The sequence below is a fragment of the Neolamprologus brichardi genome, chromosome 18, assembly GCF_056152115.1.
Source record: "Neolamprologus brichardi isolate AB-2024 chromosome 18, ASM5615211v1, whole genome shotgun sequence".
Lineage (NCBI taxonomy): Eukaryota > Metazoa > Chordata > Actinopteri > Cichliformes > Cichlidae > Neolamprologus > Neolamprologus brichardi.
Window position 1 is genome coordinate 14,808,969 of NC_142121.1, and position 17,900 is coordinate 14,826,868.

The 17,900-nt window shown below is 38.3% G+C and overlaps 1 protein-coding gene across 2 annotated transcripts in view; it reads left to right on the forward strand.

Annotated features, from left to right (window-relative positions):
* The window catches only part of LOC102796269 (netrin-G1-like), a 64,081-nt gene that overhangs the window by 24,327 nt on the left and 21,854 nt on the right, over window positions 1-17,900 (forward strand). For both annotated transcript variants that reach the window (XM_006792265.3, XM_006792266.3), the window contains exon 3: window positions 4,605-5,248. In XM_006792265.3, the coding sequence (XP_006792328.1) occupies window positions 4,605-5,248 (644 nt within the window). The remainder of the gene's footprint in view (window positions 1-4,604; window positions 5,249-17,900) is intronic.

Below are 17,900 nucleotides of genomic sequence, written 5' to 3' on the forward strand. Positions count from 1 at the left end.
GCCTCCTTTCACTCTTTCACTAAGGCAGTGCCCCCGGACGGATCATATAGCATCAATAGAAACTGTGCTCCGTTACACAGCAGCCATGAGGGTAACAGAGATGTCAGCAATGCCAGTGAATGATGACCCATTAGACGCTCTTGCAGTGTTGTATGTTCTGTAATGTCAGTGGGTGTGAGACACATAGGAAGGTCATCAATCTATAACATGAACCTATATGTACAATGCAAGATAAAAATTTAATGAGAAATTATAGTGATAATATGGATTTGTACATCTGCATGAAGAAGACAATTTTCACATGACTCTAAGCAGTTCTGTAAAAAAAACACAAAGTACACTACCCCATGAGACAGTGGTTTATAGAAACACTCTTAGCAGTGATACGTTGAAGTAATTATTTTCTGTATGAGTTTTTCGGTCTCTTACATCATTGTGGAGTTATTTTACAACATGTCTTTAGTTCATTGTGATTTGTGGACTTTGTTTAAGGACAGCTTTTTTTATTCTCTACCACCACATTTCAATCAAGTTGAGGTCTGGACTTTGACTTTGTCATTGCAACATTTTGATTCTTTTCTTTTTCTTTCTTCAACCATCAGCTGAATGCTCTAGACGAGCAAACTATCAAAATCTCTGTCTGCAGAGAGTTTCTTGGACTTCATGCAGTTAAAATCAGTCCTGACTCGCAGTCTTCATTATGGTCAATTACATCTGCAAAAATTTAAAAGGATCTTTTCACTTCGTCATTATGAGCTATTGATATATTCTTTTTACTGTTTTTTCCATCTACAAAACTGTCAGGTTTTCAGAAAGTACTGCAGAGTGGTTGATAGGTCTGAGTATTTTCAAAAGCCACAGAAAATTAAGCTAGCTAATTTAGGGCTTTTTAAAATGGATAACTAAACAGTTAGAAGCTGTCACTGTCTTTTTGTAACAATCAGTCAGTTACAATCATCTGACTGTGAAACCACTGGCATCACTGTGCGTCTGCAATCATCCTGTGTGCAGAGACCTCTTTTATAGAAGTGCTCCCACTTATTGATAATTAATTTATTAGCTGCACTGTTTAGGAGAACCTGACTGCTATTTTTTAAATACTTATTTATCCAGGTAAAAAAAAATCTCATTCAGATACAAATCTCATTTTCAAGAGAGACCTGGCAACTTAATTCCTGAAAGTAAGAATTTTTTTCACAAGTCTGCATAGAGTCCTTGGAAAACTTTGCTTTTCACGTGACCATAAGGACCGTGCAAACATGTTGGCTACTTTAATTCTTCTAATTTGACAATTAGTTTTGTCTAAATGCTTTCTGTCTGTTAAATGTGAAATAAATCTTCTTGTCTACTAAAATAAGGTGATTTTTTTTTAAAAAAAAAAAAACATGCTGCTTTAGCAAAAATGTGTTTTTAGTATTTCAAACATGCAGTGGAATCGATTTTGTAGTCGAATCATATCATCACCATGAAACATTTTGGTTAGAAGTGGTACCATTATTACTTCAATTATATTTTTGTGGCACCAGTTAATTTGTTTGGCCACATTTTTCATTTGATCAATATCTCATTTTAGTCCAAAACTCAGGTTTTTTCCCCAAAATCCTCTGCTGACTACTTGCCCCTATGATCACAGGTAAAGGATCAAGTTGAGAGGGTTTATTGTTTTTTAATAGCTTCCCCTCCGGCATAGTGCTGTAGCCTTGGTCTTGAATGACCACAGAAGGTATTGATCTTCATAAGGCACTGTTTTTGTTGTTAAATAACCACCACAGGAAATCCGATGGAAGGTCCTGACCTTTGTCTAAGTCTTTCATTTCACCTAAACTGGGCTATATGAAAGCAGTGAAGTATGGTGGGGTTTACTGGTAGAAACTAAATACTGTACATGTCACTTCACGTTCAACTGGAAAAAAGACTTTAGATTATTGTTTGTTATTAATGATGGACAGGGCTTTTGTGAAAGGTTGTCCCCAGCCAGCTCCCAAATATGAATGGGCTGTTTGGTTAGAGTGATCACTTCCCCGAAGGCCTGAAAGTTGAGGCAGGCACTAAGAAAATGATTATGGATCAAATTTATGACTGCTTTCCACTGGTCTCCCAACACTTCTACTAGTGTGATGAAGCAAATTTCTCTCTTTTTAAAGCTGTTTACTCTGTTTCTCACTGTTCTGCTGGGAAATTGTTTTTCTCATTAGCTACGGACGCCGTGGTCGGAGTACTTCATATCGACTGTGAATAAGGCTGCCATTTCGGAAGATGCAAAAACAGCCACCCCACTGCTCCCCGAACCAAACCATGAAAACAAATAAATCAAATATAGGTGAAAATTCATGGTCTTGAATGACAACAGGGAAATCACTCTCTTACTATATATTTCTCTCCCTCCCTCTCTCTCCACGTAACATTAAGGTTTGAGCTCTGAGCAGACCTCCAAGGCTGTTCAAGCACAAGTAGGGAATATAAGGAGCCTTAGCACACATCACTGGTAAACAGTTGACTCAAGTACAATTTATTGTCCCTGTGGCAGAACTCGGGCAGCCACCAACCTGCCTATTACTGCGCAACTCTCTCCTTCAAATCTCTCTTTCTCTGTGTTTCTACAGCCCGGCCTTTCAAGCTTTTGTGTTAGCTTTGTATGTGTGTGGGTGTGCATGGGCGTGAGAGGAGAATACTTTTAGCAGCTGAAGTCTTGCTTTAAAAAAGGTTACATTCACTTTCCCTCCCACTCTCTCTTATTCTTACAATCTGTGGTGGCAGCATAACCCTTATTACCCTCATAATTGGATCATGCAATGCTCCTTTGAGTCAGCTGAGCAGGCCTAGTGACCCACAATCTTTCAGTCTTGTCATCAAATAGTTATCACTTTTAGCTGACGAGTAAGGAACTGATAACATATCATAGTCTCACAGGAAATAATGTGGTCTCTGGAGAGCTATATCTAAAGCAGGGAAGTCATCCATACATTTTTGTGTGAAGAAGATAAAGCATCACTTTTTTTTTTTCCTCTTTGGGGAGGAGATATTTGACGCACTTACTCAAAAACAAAAAGCAGCTACTGGTCTTTTCAAATGAAATATAATAGCGTCTGCTTATCAGTATTCCTGGCAGTGATCTTCAGAGAAAGTGGCAGTCTGGGTTGAATGCACTACAATATTGGAGAGATAAGTGACTAATGTTGCAGATAGCACTTTTCTCACCTTTAGATAATTTTGCGTGTAGAGTGTTGGATGATTGCTGATTATCGAACCGCTTTACAGTTGATCTGAATCTCTTCAGCACTTAACCTCATTGTTCCTGCAGCAGAGGTGAGAGGAATGTCAATTGGAGTGTGTCTTCTGCTCTCTGGGCCTGTTTCAGCTCTCTCTGTTCCTCTCTTTGCCATCCACACACACACACACACACACATACAAATACATACACACACACAAACAAACACATTCAGAGTTCTCTATCCCTTTCACTCACAAACAAACACACAGACATCAAGAGCTCCTCTTTTCCTCTCACAAACATGCTCACTCAAACATCCAGACTCACTATGGTACAGAGCAGACACAGGCCTATGAAAAATGCATGTCCCTTTGCGTGTTTCATAAGAAACACTCATCAGGATTCCATTCCCATCTCACCTGAAATACAACACAGGAATATCAATTACGAAAGCAATTTGGGTGGCAGTTTAGGCAGGGAATTTGTGCAGCTAGAATATGGCATCCACAGTGTCATCTTAGTGAGAGGGTCACTGTCTCCTGGAGCAGATTATAAAATACATATTGGCCCTGAATGTGATAGAATGTTACCGAGTACAGCAGTGGGATCATGAGCCAACAAGGCAATGTGAAAGTAAATAACTTTTCAAGTTAAAGTACCTCAACCTGTGGGATATTTTTGGATGAGAATATTGCTCAATGTTGCCTTATAACTGTTTTGTAAGTTGTGACATTTCTACTGAATACTTTATGAAAAACTAAATATTTACCTACCGTTTTGACAAGTCACTTGCCAAGCTTTCTTTTCTAAAACCACAAAGGGCAGCTTTTAAACTGTCAAGTACATAGTAGAAAACAATTTCTGTGCAAAGGTAAACTGGCATGTTAAAATGTTTCAGTATTCGCTTCATTTCTAATGTTTTACTGCTGCTTTGATCAGTTCTGATCAAATCCATGTGCTGTAGTATTGCCTGCCTGCCTGTTTAGCTGAGGGAGTTGCTCCCTGATAGATTGTACAGGTGTTAAAAGGGAAGCAGTGTATAAAGAAGTGCAGTTTCAACATACCTTGCACACTCTGAACGCTTGTCAGCGAATTGTGAAATCTTAATTCACTCAAGTCATGCAGTTTTAACTTTCTTTTGGTAAATTTGATGTTGCATTTCATTTTGTGTTTTTATGCTACAGTTGTCTTGTGCTTTTCACTAAAATTGTTACAGATACTGAAGTTTTCTTGTACATGTTAAAGAGCTCACGTCATCGCTCAATGGGCATTTTTAAAGTAATACATTTTTAAGGATATACTTTTAAATACTGGATTGCATCACATACAGAATGGGGCAAAAACAAACATGTTAATCGATACTTATATATATCTTTTTTTGTTTTTTTTATAGGAGAATCCTTATATGTGCAACAATGAATGTGATGCTGCCACTGAGGAGCTGGCTCATCCTCCAGAGTTGATGTTTGACATTGAGGGTCGCAACCCGACAACTTTTTGGCAATCAACGTCATGGAAGAAATACCCAAAGCCTCTGCAGGTCAACATCACGCTGTCATGGAACAAGACAATTGAGCTGACTGATGACATCGTACTCACATTCGAGTCAGGCCGACCAGAACAGATGGTCCTGGAAAAATCACTCGACTACGGCCGGACCTGGACCCCTTACCAGTTTTACGCCACCGACTGCCTGGACGCTTTCACCATGGAGCCCAAGACAGCGAATGACCTCACCCAGCAGACCTTGCTGGACATCATTTGTACCGAGGACTACTCTAGAGGGTACGTGTGGAAGAATGACAAGACAGTACGTTTTGAGATAAAGGACCGCTTTGCATTGTTTGCTGGGCCTCGACTACACAACATGGCCTCACTATATGGCCAGTTGGATACCACCAAGAACCTGAGAGACTTCTTCACAATCACTGATCTAAGGATTAGGCTGCTGAAGCCAGCCACTGGAGCCACCATGGTAGATGAGAACAACCTATCTAGATACTTCTACGCAATCTCTGACATCAAAGTGCAGGGCAGGTAAGCTCTTTTACATATGTTAATGTTCAGTAGTAACAGTTTCCTCAGAAAGTATTCAGATTCTTATCATTTTTGCACTTCAGCTGTTTTTTTCCACGTTGAGCAGATTTTTACCTGCTTTATTAAGATGGACTTGCAAAGATGAGTATTTTGGGGGTCAATATTTTACTCCCAGTCTAAACAACTTAGCCACGATGAAGAAGTAGTAGTCTTTCGACTCTTTGATTTGTGGCTGATTTCATTCCCGTGTCACATCTGAGCATTCTCCCTGTCCTTGCTATTGAGGTTCACCACCATGTTTCACTGTAAAGGTATTTGCCTCTAGGCTGTTCAACAGACATAGTATTCAACAGCAGGGTTCAGAACAGTCTCTGTCTCATCAGGACATAGAATCTTTTCCTTTATATTTTACTTTAAATTCTGTTTGTCAACTCAGATGTGAGCTTTCATGTCTTTCTTGGTTCATTATATTTAGCATTTCTAGTATAAAGGTTTGACTGATGAACAACGGCAGAGTTGGTTGACAACCAACTCCATAAAAAGGTCTGGTCATTCCAAACCTCCCTTATTTCAGAATCACTGAGATGACAGATTTATGGAAACTGAAACTTTAGAAATGATTTTACACTGCTGAACCACACCGTGTCAGTTTTAACAAAAAGCTCTGCAGAGAGTTTCTTGGACCTTGTGTCAGTTAAAATCAGTTCTGACTGGCAGCGTCCATTATTGTCAATTACATCTGCAAAAATTTAAAATCATCTTCATCGTCATCATTATGAGCTATTGATTTTTTTAAACTACGTAAATTTCCATCTACAAAACTGTCAGGTTTTCAGAAAGTACTGCAGAGTGGTTGATAGGTCTGAATATTTTTGAAAGCCACAGAAAAGATAGCTAATTTAGGGCTTTTTAAAATGGATAAGTAAACAGTTACAAGCAAATAAAAGTTGTTTCCCCCCTAAATCATTCTGGTTGAACAAAAACTTACTTACTCAAAACTTAGCATGTACTTATCATATACACACACACCTTCCTTAATAGGTTGTTGTAGTTGCATATTTTTGTTTATGTTCAGTGCTACTGAATGAATGACAAATGATTTTGACTTGTAGGTCGAACAATATTACTGGCTTGTATTGTTGTTAATGTTCACTGTTTGTTACAATCAGTCAGTTACAATCACCTGACTGTGAAACCACTGGCATCACTGAGTGTCTGCAATCATCCTGTGTGCAGAAACCACTTGAAAAAAATTTTTTGCCTGGAGACAGTACTTTACATTTTGTCCCCCACTGTCCAGATATGAAGTGAGATGAATGATTGAAAGCCTGGATTCATGTTGATAAGCAGGCTTCCTAATGAAAGAAATTGGTACAAAGATACACTGTTAGAAAAAACATCTTAAAAAAAAACAGTAATATTCCGGCAGCTGGGGCATCAAAATAATACCGTAAAATAACAGAAAATAACTCTTAAAAATACGGTTATTTCCAGTAATGAAAATACAATTTGTTGCCCTAATTTTACATGGGATTTTGCCTTTTTCAAGTGCTTTTAAACATTAAATTAGGAACAATTTAAGGTGATTAAACAATGAAATTACCTATACACAAGGTCAATGAATGCGGCAATATGAATAATAATACTTAAATGTACAGAAATATACAGTTAACAGTTTGTTTAAATAATAATGGATTGCATTCATATCGCGCTTTTTGAGACCCTCAAAGCGCTTTACAATTCCACTTTATAATTCCCCTCTGGCCGTCACCAGTAGGTGGTAGGTGAAGTGTCTTGCCCAAGGACACAACAACGGAGAGTGTCCAAGCCGGGGCTCGAACCGGCAACCTTCTGATTACAAGGCGAACTGCCAACTCTTGAGCCACGATCGCCCTAAATAGCAATAATAACAATAATTATTATTATTATTATTATTATTATTATTATGTAAAAAAAAAAGTTTAGAATCATTTTATATATTTTTCCATGGCATTACATTTGAATTTAACAGTTTAATCTTTCAAATAACGGACAAATATTTGTGAAATCATGATACATTTGTGAATGTATTTTAACAATCTAAATATGCATATGTGCAGACAAATACATTAGAAAAACAAGAAAATTATGTTTTATTACATTACAGTGATTTTACGTTAATTTATGTAGCGAGTAAAAGCCACCGAGTAACCGCTAAGGGCCTCTACACTACTCATGCAAACTTTCAGGCCCAAAGCTCTTACAGGGACGAGCCCAGAATAAACAGGACAAGAGGGTCAATATCAGTCAGATACGTTAAAATTTATTATTTTAAAAGAAAACACAAAGGGTTTGCAAAAGGCCTAAAACATCAAAATGGGAAAGGTCACTAACGACCACAATATAGTTTTATTGGTGCAACCTGCCAGCAATGCAACTATCACCTGAGGGCTTGCTCTACCCCGGTAGTCCCAGATGCTCGTTGCTTTAAAAGAAACAAATCCAGCCCAAATAAATACGAGCCCAACAGAACACTTAACAGGCAATACAATATAAATGAGATTGTAGTGCATAAATATACTTTTTTTAAAATGTCAAATGTATTAAGTTAACATACCTCCAGCAGACAACTGTGTTTGCTGCACACCTGGCTTGTCTTCTAAAATCACTACTAGAAACATAAAATACAATAAACATCAAATACATTTCGACAAATTTAAAAAAGCACTGAAAGAAAAACAGCCTGTACCTCAAAAGGTTAAAACAACCGTTTCTGTAGAAGACAAGTAAAACTTCGCAGGCTGGTCACCTACTCACACAACCATTGTTCACAGCTGCTCATCAGTACAAATGAAAGGAAGAGCACCTGCTGCTACTTCCTTTTTTATACCCTCCCTTGGGTCCCCTGGGTCCTAAAGCCTTCCCCATTACATTTACATTTGAAATGTGAAATCACAGTCTATTGATGTAAATTTAATGATATTCTAGAAGAACAGTACAAAACTGTAAAATACACAGTAAAATACTTTTATATTAGGATTTGTTTTTTACAGTGTAATTCAGAAAGATAGGACGCTGAGTACCACTCTTATAGTCCCTTTTAAACTTTCACAAGTGTTTAGTTTGCAAAGGCTAAGTTCAATGCAGCCTTTTTATTTAATTTGACCAGAATTTTGGGAGAAGGAGCAGACTGAGCTGATACTAAATTTCTTAATTATTTATCAGAAGAATAACTTGACGGATGAATGGCTGGAGGATTAAGAAACAATCATTGAGCCAAGCTGTAGATCAAGAGTTACCTTACTTCAGTTAAGTGTTTGCTTTGAAAATCTTCTGGCCATGCAGTCAATAGCCAGTCAAGACCATTACTGTCAGAAAAATAAATGCATAAATTGGTGTTATAGCTATATTTAGTGCACACCTTGCTATCTGTTAGGTTGTATACCTACAAAATATCCCAAGATGAGAAGAGCATAAACTCAATAATATTTGCTGTAACTTAGATGAAGTCATGAGAGGGAGGAGCTGGGGAAGAGTTGGGTTGCAAAGCACCTTGCAGATGTGGAGCAATTGTAGAACACAATGTAACCATAAATATGGTGAGATCCATAAAAGGCTATCAGCTAATAGCCTTTTATCAGCTGTTCTCTGATGGCAATGAGAGCTACTGATATTTTTATCAGTAGAATTGTTTTCTGATTATGAACATCCATTATTTTTAGGTAATTGTCCAAAAGATCTGTTTAATTAATTTTGCCATTCTGTCCACTGGCACCTAAAAAAAGGCATTTGGTGCGGAGCTCTTTTTCAAGCCTATAACCGTATTTGACATATTTTAATTTCAATACTCTTCAACAAGAGTCAATCCCTCTTTTTTCCTATATTTTATATTTAAACAACCATGATTTGTTTAGTAAAATCAAGGGAACTTATGGTGCGCGTTTAATTTACATACCGTGTGATATTACAGAGAATAATAACGTTTTTTTTCAGTGAGTCATCAGAATGCCTCTGTGAGGAAAGGGAATGGAAACACTGTCATTTCATGATGCATGGAAATCACCCACATGATGATCATAAAGCCTCCACAGCTGCTCTCCAAATGGGACCTGTGCTGCTTTCTGCAGTGAGTTTATAGGAGGGTAACTAGGTTGGTAATGACCCATCAGATGGGCCCTAGGTGAATTAAAACAGTTAGTCCCTAATTAGAATTCAGTCAACTTCAATGGCAGATTAGAACCATTAGCACATTGGCTAATTGGTAGGAGACTAATCTTGTAATTAAGAGCATTTGCAGCTGATTAAATGGTAATCATCAGGGACACATCAGTGAAACGTGAATACATTTACAATTACCAGGCTGTTGTTCCAAATCTAGCCTTGCCCTCATAAATAACGAGTAGATTTATGTTGTGTCAATGAGGTTTCCCTATTTGAGCGAGCAACACTTTTTGTTTCAGAAGTAACAGTTTCACAGGTCTCTAATATTCTTATTATTACACTGCTCAAAAGATTAAAGGAACATTTTGAATACACATCTGATCTCACTTGGAAGAAAAACATGCTGAATATCTATACTAATATGGACTGTGTAATGTGTTAGAAAAGAAAGGATGCTACATCGTTTGATGGAATTGAAAACTATCAAACTACAGATGATTGAATTAACAAACACCAAAACCTCACAGTAAAAAAATGGTGCTGCAGGCTTGTTCTTTTTCGGAAATTTCATTTTAGTTGCTCAAAATGTTACTCAGTAGTTTGTAAGGCCTCCACATGCTTGTATGTAAGCCTGACAATGTTGGGAAATGCTCCTAATGAGACGGTGAATGCATCCTGTCAGGATCTCCTCCCAGATCTGGATCAGGGCATCAATTGAGCTTCTGGACAGTGTGAGGTGCAACCTGCCTATGTCAGTGGTATCAAATCCTTCATTCTCCAGGAACTGCCTGCATACTCTGACTACAATTACCACTCCCGGTCATGGTTATGAGCCAGAAGGAACCCAGGACCCACTGCACCAACACTGAGTCTGACAGTAGGTCGAAGGATTTCATCTCAGTACCTAATTGCAGTTCGGGCGCTGTTGCCGAGTCTGTAGAGGTCTGTGCATCCCTTCATGGACATGCCGGTTGAGATGGTGAGCACAAGGCCCAGTAGCCCACCAACCGCCTCAAGGCACCCTCATGAAGTCTGTTTCTGATTGTTTGGTCAGATACATTCACACCAGTAGCTTGCTGGAGGCCATATTATGATGCTCTTGCACTCGGAGCTCTCCAAGAATAGTTGCCTGTCTCCTGGAATCTCCTCCATGCTCTTGAGACTGTGCTGGGAGACGCAGCAACAGCTGCCAACAACATCATGATCATGTGCCATCATGAATTTGGAATACCTGTGCAACCTCTGTAAGGTCAGGTGTCACCTCATGCTACCTGTAGTGACACTGAGCCAATACAAATGCAAAACTAGGGAAAAATAAAAATATGAGGCAGGCATAAGACAGATATACAATACATTCACCGTGATCTTTATGGAGTACATGATACTAGTACCAGTGAGACACCTTTTTAGCTTCAAAACATCTTTAACTTTTTATGTCTTTCATTAAACAAGCTGCTGGAGACTTTGGTCCTGAATTGTGGACACAAGGCAAGATAGATCCATGCTTTTATGTTTTTTACTCCAACTTCTGACCGTACCAACTGAAAATAAATATGAAGCTCTTCAGGCAACATTTTTCCATTCGTTGTGCAAATTGTAGTCTCAGATTACTGTTCTTATTTGGCAGGAGTGGCCTTTGCTGTGGTCTTCTACTGCTGTAACCCAACTGCTTCAAGACTGTGTTATGAGTTCAGAGATGCTCTTCCTCATACTTTGGTTGTAATGTGTGTATATTTGAGTTACTGTTTCTTGTGAACTTGAACAGTTTGGTTATTTTCCTCTGACCTCAGGCATCAAAAAAGTATTTTCATCCAGAGAACTGTCTCTCACTGGATAATGGACCATTCTCTGTTAACCCTTGATATGGTTGTGTGGGAAAAACCAAGTAGACACCATCACTTTCTGAAAAATTTGCCCAGCCCATTTGGAACAATACCCATGCCACATTCAAAGTCACTCCTATCACAGTTTTTTCTATTCTGATACCAAGTGGGAACTTCAGCAGGTCATCTTGATGTGTCTACATCCTAGATGACGAACAGGCGTACCTAACAAAGTGGCCAATGAATGTACATATTTTGCAGTAAACATAGTCTTTCAATATTCATTCTTTTTTGTGTAAACATGAATTGATGAGTTTTAAATTGCAGAGATTGCTCCACAGCACAGAATAGCATCTCCCACAGATATCTTATTCTGCCATTCATTAGAAAGAGTAGCAAAAGGTTGAATGTGAGGAAAATAAGCTATTTTTCCCAATTTTCCACCTTGCCCCTGGGCATCAAATTCAATTTTTGACCAAAAGTTTGCACTGAGAAAGAAAAGAAAATAAACATACGATTTTTGTCCAGAGGTGGATCAGTAACTCACATGAAAGAGGGTGATGGAGGCAGGTGGGGAGAGACTGATTAGAGTTCCCACCAGCCTCAGCAGCCTTCTGGCTACAACCAAATGTGAAAGCCTTATCACAGAATGGCCATCCTGTCCAAGAATTCCCAGAATACTCCACAAACACTGATAAACTTTAACTGGCGTATACACACAGTCTCTCTCTACCACGCACACACACCAGAATATTTAGTCTCAAGTTACATCCTGAAGTGTTTGTAAATGTGATGTTATTGCTCTGAACATAAATATTAAATTATTTTTTCACGGTGATCTATAAGTTAGGATTTGGATGTACATATTTTGCAGTGACACACTGTCTTTCAATATCCTTTTTATTGTAAACACAAATTGTTGGTGTGGATTTATCAAAAAAATGTCATTTTCAAAACTCACAAACATAACATAGTAATGATAATTTTCCCTTTTTTGTTTATTGCATGTCATGATAATTTGGGGCTTTTTCCTATTTTCTTTGATAAAATATAGAGTCCATATGTAACCCCTGAATCACTTTAAATGGTTTAGAACAGCCAAAAGTACAGACCAGTGGCTAGGTTCGACGTGATTACAATAGGAACTGAGGTGGACGCGAAATGAAATGGCTGGAGATAGGAAATGAGTGACAAAAGGTTTTTTGTTTTTTTTACAGAAATGAAAATAAAATGAGACACAAATTCCACAATAACAGCAGTACTAGTAATAATAAGCCGGCATAACAAAAACAAAACAAACAAACAAACCCCAAAACAGTCGTATTGACCTCAGTATTTCAGTTTGTCTTTTTTGGTCATTAGTCTTTGTCATTGTAGTTGTTAGTCTAGTTCCTTTTTTGTTGTGGTTTTGTGGTTTGAGTGTTACCACTTTGATGCCTCTCTTGAGAGAGAAGAATGAGTTCTTCAACAACAGTTCAGTTCAGTCTGGACACAAGCTCACCGTCTCCATCCGGAGAGAATCCAGTTGAATTCATCCAAGGAAGTTCAGAATCAGAATCAGAAAGAGGGCTTATTGCCAAATGTTGAGCAGATTTACAACATTAGGAAACTGCTGCGTTATTTTGTGCGAGACATATGATAAGACAAACACTTAAATAAAAATAAAAAGTCCTAAGCAGATTGATATATACATCAATGCAGGTGATCCGATCAGGGTCAGCTGTGATCCGAGCTGCACACCCCAGTGTCCTGAAGGTGTACAGGTCCTGCAGAGATGGGAGTCTGCAGCCAATCACCTTCTCAGCAGAGCGAACGTAAGCTTGCTATATCCGTTCCAAAACCGGTTTTGATATGTGTTTGGAATCATTGTCCTGTTGGAACACCCAACTGTGTCCAAGTTTCAGCCATTTGCCTGTTGGTTTGAGGGGAAGTTGAGAAGTTGCCACGTCATAACTTGTCGTACTAAAGGCAGCTCAGTCCGCTTCCTACTAAATGTTTTTAAATCTGACAGCTTCATGCCCAAGAGGAAGGATTTCAGAGCAATGAAAAGCGTTTGGTTTCTCTATGTGGACAGCTTCAAATTTTAGGCAAGTTCGATGCTGTCGATTTAGGAGATGGGCTCCTTTTTTTATCAGCAGCCTCTCTGTCCATGGCAATGTAAAACTCATTTTACTGTGTATAGTGATCCAGCAGTTTTCAGTTCATGGCAGTCTTGAACCTTGGTGGTTCCTTGGTTGTTCCTAAACATCCTAATCAGTTTCTTCTAATCTAACAGTCACAGTTTGTTACACATCCAATTAACTTGCATTAGTTGTTAGAGCTGATGGTTGTGGAATCAGCATCGGTTTAGAAATGTCTTCCCAACTTGTCCTCCCAGTGCACTAGACAAGTGTCTCAACAACTCAGCACGCAACTAGAATGCCCCCCACCCCGCATTTAACAAACCATGTAAATCAATAATTATCCTTCTAAGATATCAATAAGTTACTTTTCCACTGTTTTCAGTATCGGTCAGTTCAATTATTGCTGTTAAGCAAATCCTTTTTATGCTGTCAAAGAGATCATTTGTAGTCAATCATGATTACTAACAAGAAGTTTATAGACATTCAAACATCATGTTTTGCCTAAACCGCTACACATCACATCTCTATCAATAAAATCTTATGATTTTTCACTGAATGTGCATTCATCCATACAGCTGTAGTAGCTATCACAAATAAACTGACAATGTGCTTTAAAAAAGAAAACGGCAGCTTTTACCTAAATGGTTCATTTATAAAAGGCATGCAGATGCCATACCTTAGCAGATTCACATTACAAAAGTGAGGAACCTTGAGTTTACCTCTTAGGGCAGCCAAGAAAATGAGTAGATTTCTCCTTTAATAATCTATGAGTTGTTTATAAAATGCCTCAACAGTGCTTTGATTCAAAATGTACCAATACTGTCACAAATCATCCCCTGTAATGATTTATTGTGACAGAAAGGAGATGGGTAAAAGGGAAAAGAATTGAAATGGAGTTCTCCTTTTCACCTTTTCTGAATAGAGAGTCAGAAAGTGCGGCACTGCTAGCTGTGCTATTGATTTCTAATGTTATTCCACATCAACAGAAAACAAAAACCTTGAACCATGCAAGCGGGCCCACCTTTCTCGTCTCCCTCTCCATCTTTTCTCACTTATTGATCAGATGTCTGCTTGTTAATTAAGACATGACCGCTACCGGCAGGTTGCGCGGTCACCGCTGCACATCTGCAGGGCTGCAGTGGGGCCTGGGAATGAGAGGCATCTAATCTATAAGTGCTAATGTGCTATTTCTCGTATTCTCCATGTCACGCTCTAGCTTTTTTAAACTTTTCTCCTTTATTTCTTTCTTTGAGCGTCACTGTTTCGTTCTCTTTCATTTCCCATTTTACACAGAACGGTCTCAAAGTAACATTAAAATTAGCAACTGTCAACAACATGGCTACGGTTGCCTCATGATGGATACTGTGTAAGATCACTTCAGGATCACAGATTGCCAAACACAAGGTTCTTTTTAGGTGAGACAGAACATAGAGAAAATCTGTGGTTTTTGCTTTGTTGTATGAACAAAATCACCTTAGTAGATAAAGCGCTTTTAGATGCGTTTAGATGAACACTGTCCTGTGTATGAAAGGATTTAAACACCCCCTGTTATCTTGTAAGTGCAATTTTGTAAATAAAATATTGATTTGTCTTCCGCCAGCTATTCATTTATTGGTTTGTGTCAATTTATGTTAGTCTTTTCCTGTCACGGTCCAATGTTGGGAAGGCAGTGAGGACATCCCAAATGCACAGCAAAGCAAGTCAGGAAAAGTTGATTATGGGTTAATTGGGGGGGGAAAGGATCAAGCAAACAACACAGGAGGGTGTGAACAGAATAAAGACTGTAAGTAAGGCGAGAAATCTCAGAAGGCAATAAAGTAAACAGGACAAAACGAGGCTGGAATGCTTGATTGAACATCCAAAGACAACCTGGGAAGAGTACATTTGGAGAGACAGAGAATCTTGAATATATTGAACACTATGCCAGAGTGATGAATGGAAATAGGCAGTCTAATGGAAAAACTGGGAGCAAGGTGATGTGGGTGTGGCAGACATGAGACTAGGTGGAAGGGGTAAGGAAAAGCAGCACTGTCACATTTCTAGTATTAAACCTTGATATCTTAGCCATGAAAGACTATAGCACTTTCTAAGTTGACTGTTGGTTGGGAATTGTACAATCATTATACTTGTGTTTAGTGTAGTTAGTGTAGCTGTGTTTAGCATTAGCAAAGACACAGATTTTCTTCTCTTGTGTGAGTATTTGTCTGAAATGTTTATTTAATCAAAGTAAAAGGTCTGAGGTCCATTTTACAGCCTTCTTACTGACAGAGACATTTCATGACACAACAAAGAAAAAAGCATTAAAAGAAGACGTTGTGCTTTTTCTTTAATTCATGTCAGTCGTGAATCTTTAGAATGACCATAGACTGGCTGAATATAGATCAACCAAGAGATATTGCTGAAATGCCACAATCATTTTCCAAGACATCGCAGTTGCTTGGTCATATGTTTTGTTAATGGTTGAATGTGATTGCTTTCAGAATGCACCTGTATTTTCATTTTATTTTCAATGCTGTGGTTTGACTGGTAGGTCTCACTGGGATGTATTTCCATTATGAATAGGTTTGATTAATTTGTAACAACTGACCATTATAACATGTTGATAAAAATGAATATTTTACTTTGCCATCTGTAGTAGAGTAATGCTGTAGCTCCATCGGTTGGTTTAGTTAGATATGCAACCAACTGGCAGCTACTGCAAAAGCATGAATAGATTACAGTTGTTGTGGGTGAATACAAGATTGCAGATGGCATGCCTTGGCTAGGATTATGGGCTGTACTTGCGTAACTTTTGTGTAATAAGCCAGTTTTAAACTTAGAATAGACATGATATGCTAGTTTTTCTATCAACAGATCTAGTGCAGATCAGTGTAAAACACACACGCTTTGTAACACATGAGAGTTGTGTTGACATAACTGCAGGCTTTCAGAAATTAAAAAGAGATCCTTTATCCCCCACTGACTTTTTATGCTGACAAATTTTAAACCAAACCAAATTTTCAAAGACCAAAAATTATTTTATCCTGAACAGCTCCTCTGAGGTAGACATGGGAGTTATTCAAAGGCAATTTGAATAAAAAGAATAATAGGTTTAGATAAGGTATGAAACATTTTACTGTTATTTTACACTCCCAAATGTTCCCCTCAAGCCACAGAAAAACTTTACATCTCCCTCCCCTTGTGGGAATCCTGAGTGCATAAAAGTACTGTATCCCACATTTCGACTGTATCTTGCACTTAAAAGAAGACTAAATTTGTAGCTCTTCCCCAGCGCCATCACATGATGGGTACCACACCCCATTGAACTGCATAAAGAAGATCTAAACCCAGAGGATATCTATCAGTTTGTGTCTCAAAGAGCTGCACACAGGAATTGGGGGGAAAGCAGAGTAATGACATTATGCCACGTTATCTCCTGTATAATGTGCCTACACATTTCCCTCCCTCATTTAAACTAGAACTGACATTTGAATATCATTCTATGCAAAAGATAGCCTTTTTACTGTCTCTGCAGATCTTTCTTTCAAGTTTCTTAGTTTATATCAGTGTTTGTAGCACTATAGATTTTCTCCTTAAGTCTTAGTTTAATCCATCTCCCATATTCTACAATTGAAGCCTGTGCTGCTGACAAATGGCAGTAGTTTGACCTTGATTGGAGAATGTTTTGCAAGTCCATAACATCACTGTGTATCTGATTTGGGAAATGCTTAGCAGTTTTGCTCTGCAGTGTGGTATTTTGTGCTGATAATATTGTAGAGCTATTTTTTCGTCCTGAAGAATTTTTACATGGAAATTTTCCAGAAACCAAAATCACCTTCTTTGCATAATTTCTCTTTCCCTCCCTTGTAGGAGGTTGCCCTCAGAGTGTGTCAGACCTTGCTGCCATGGCCCAAGATTTAACTGTGCACTAATTGCATTTAAATGATACCCAACCTACAGGTATACACAGTACATAAAAATCTAAGTATAGCGGATTAACGAGCTTGAGTGACCATTTATCATTATCAAGCTATAGAAAACATAAAAAGTCCTTATTAGTTGTTGTGTACAGTTACAGCACAGTGTATCTGAAAGAAATACTGATAGAGTTGTTACTTTTTAGGTTATTAATAAAGGATGATTAATAAAAGGATTTTTGCTATTTATGTTTTTTTTTAAAAAAAAACAAAGTGAATAGCTGGAAGGAGATATATTGTTCAAAGCATTGTGTCTCACTGTGACTTAAACACAGCTTTGTGTTTTGCAGTTTTTTCTTGTTAGTTTTTTTGTTACAGAATCTCTATTGCTGACACTGTAAATGCGAGCTTGCTCTTCACATAGCCACAGAAGCCAGCACAAACTGCAAACATGCTTGCACACAAAACAAGCACACCGACTTACTGGCTCTTATCCAGTCTTTTACATACAGTACACACACATACACACACTCCCAATCCTCTAAGCCCATGCCCTGTGAACCATGACAGCTGTAGCCAGCTTGATTGACAGAGTTTGAAAGTCAGGTTCAAGTGCAGGTTCACACGACCCCAGCATTACTCTGCTTCCAATGTAAGGTTCTTCCCAGCT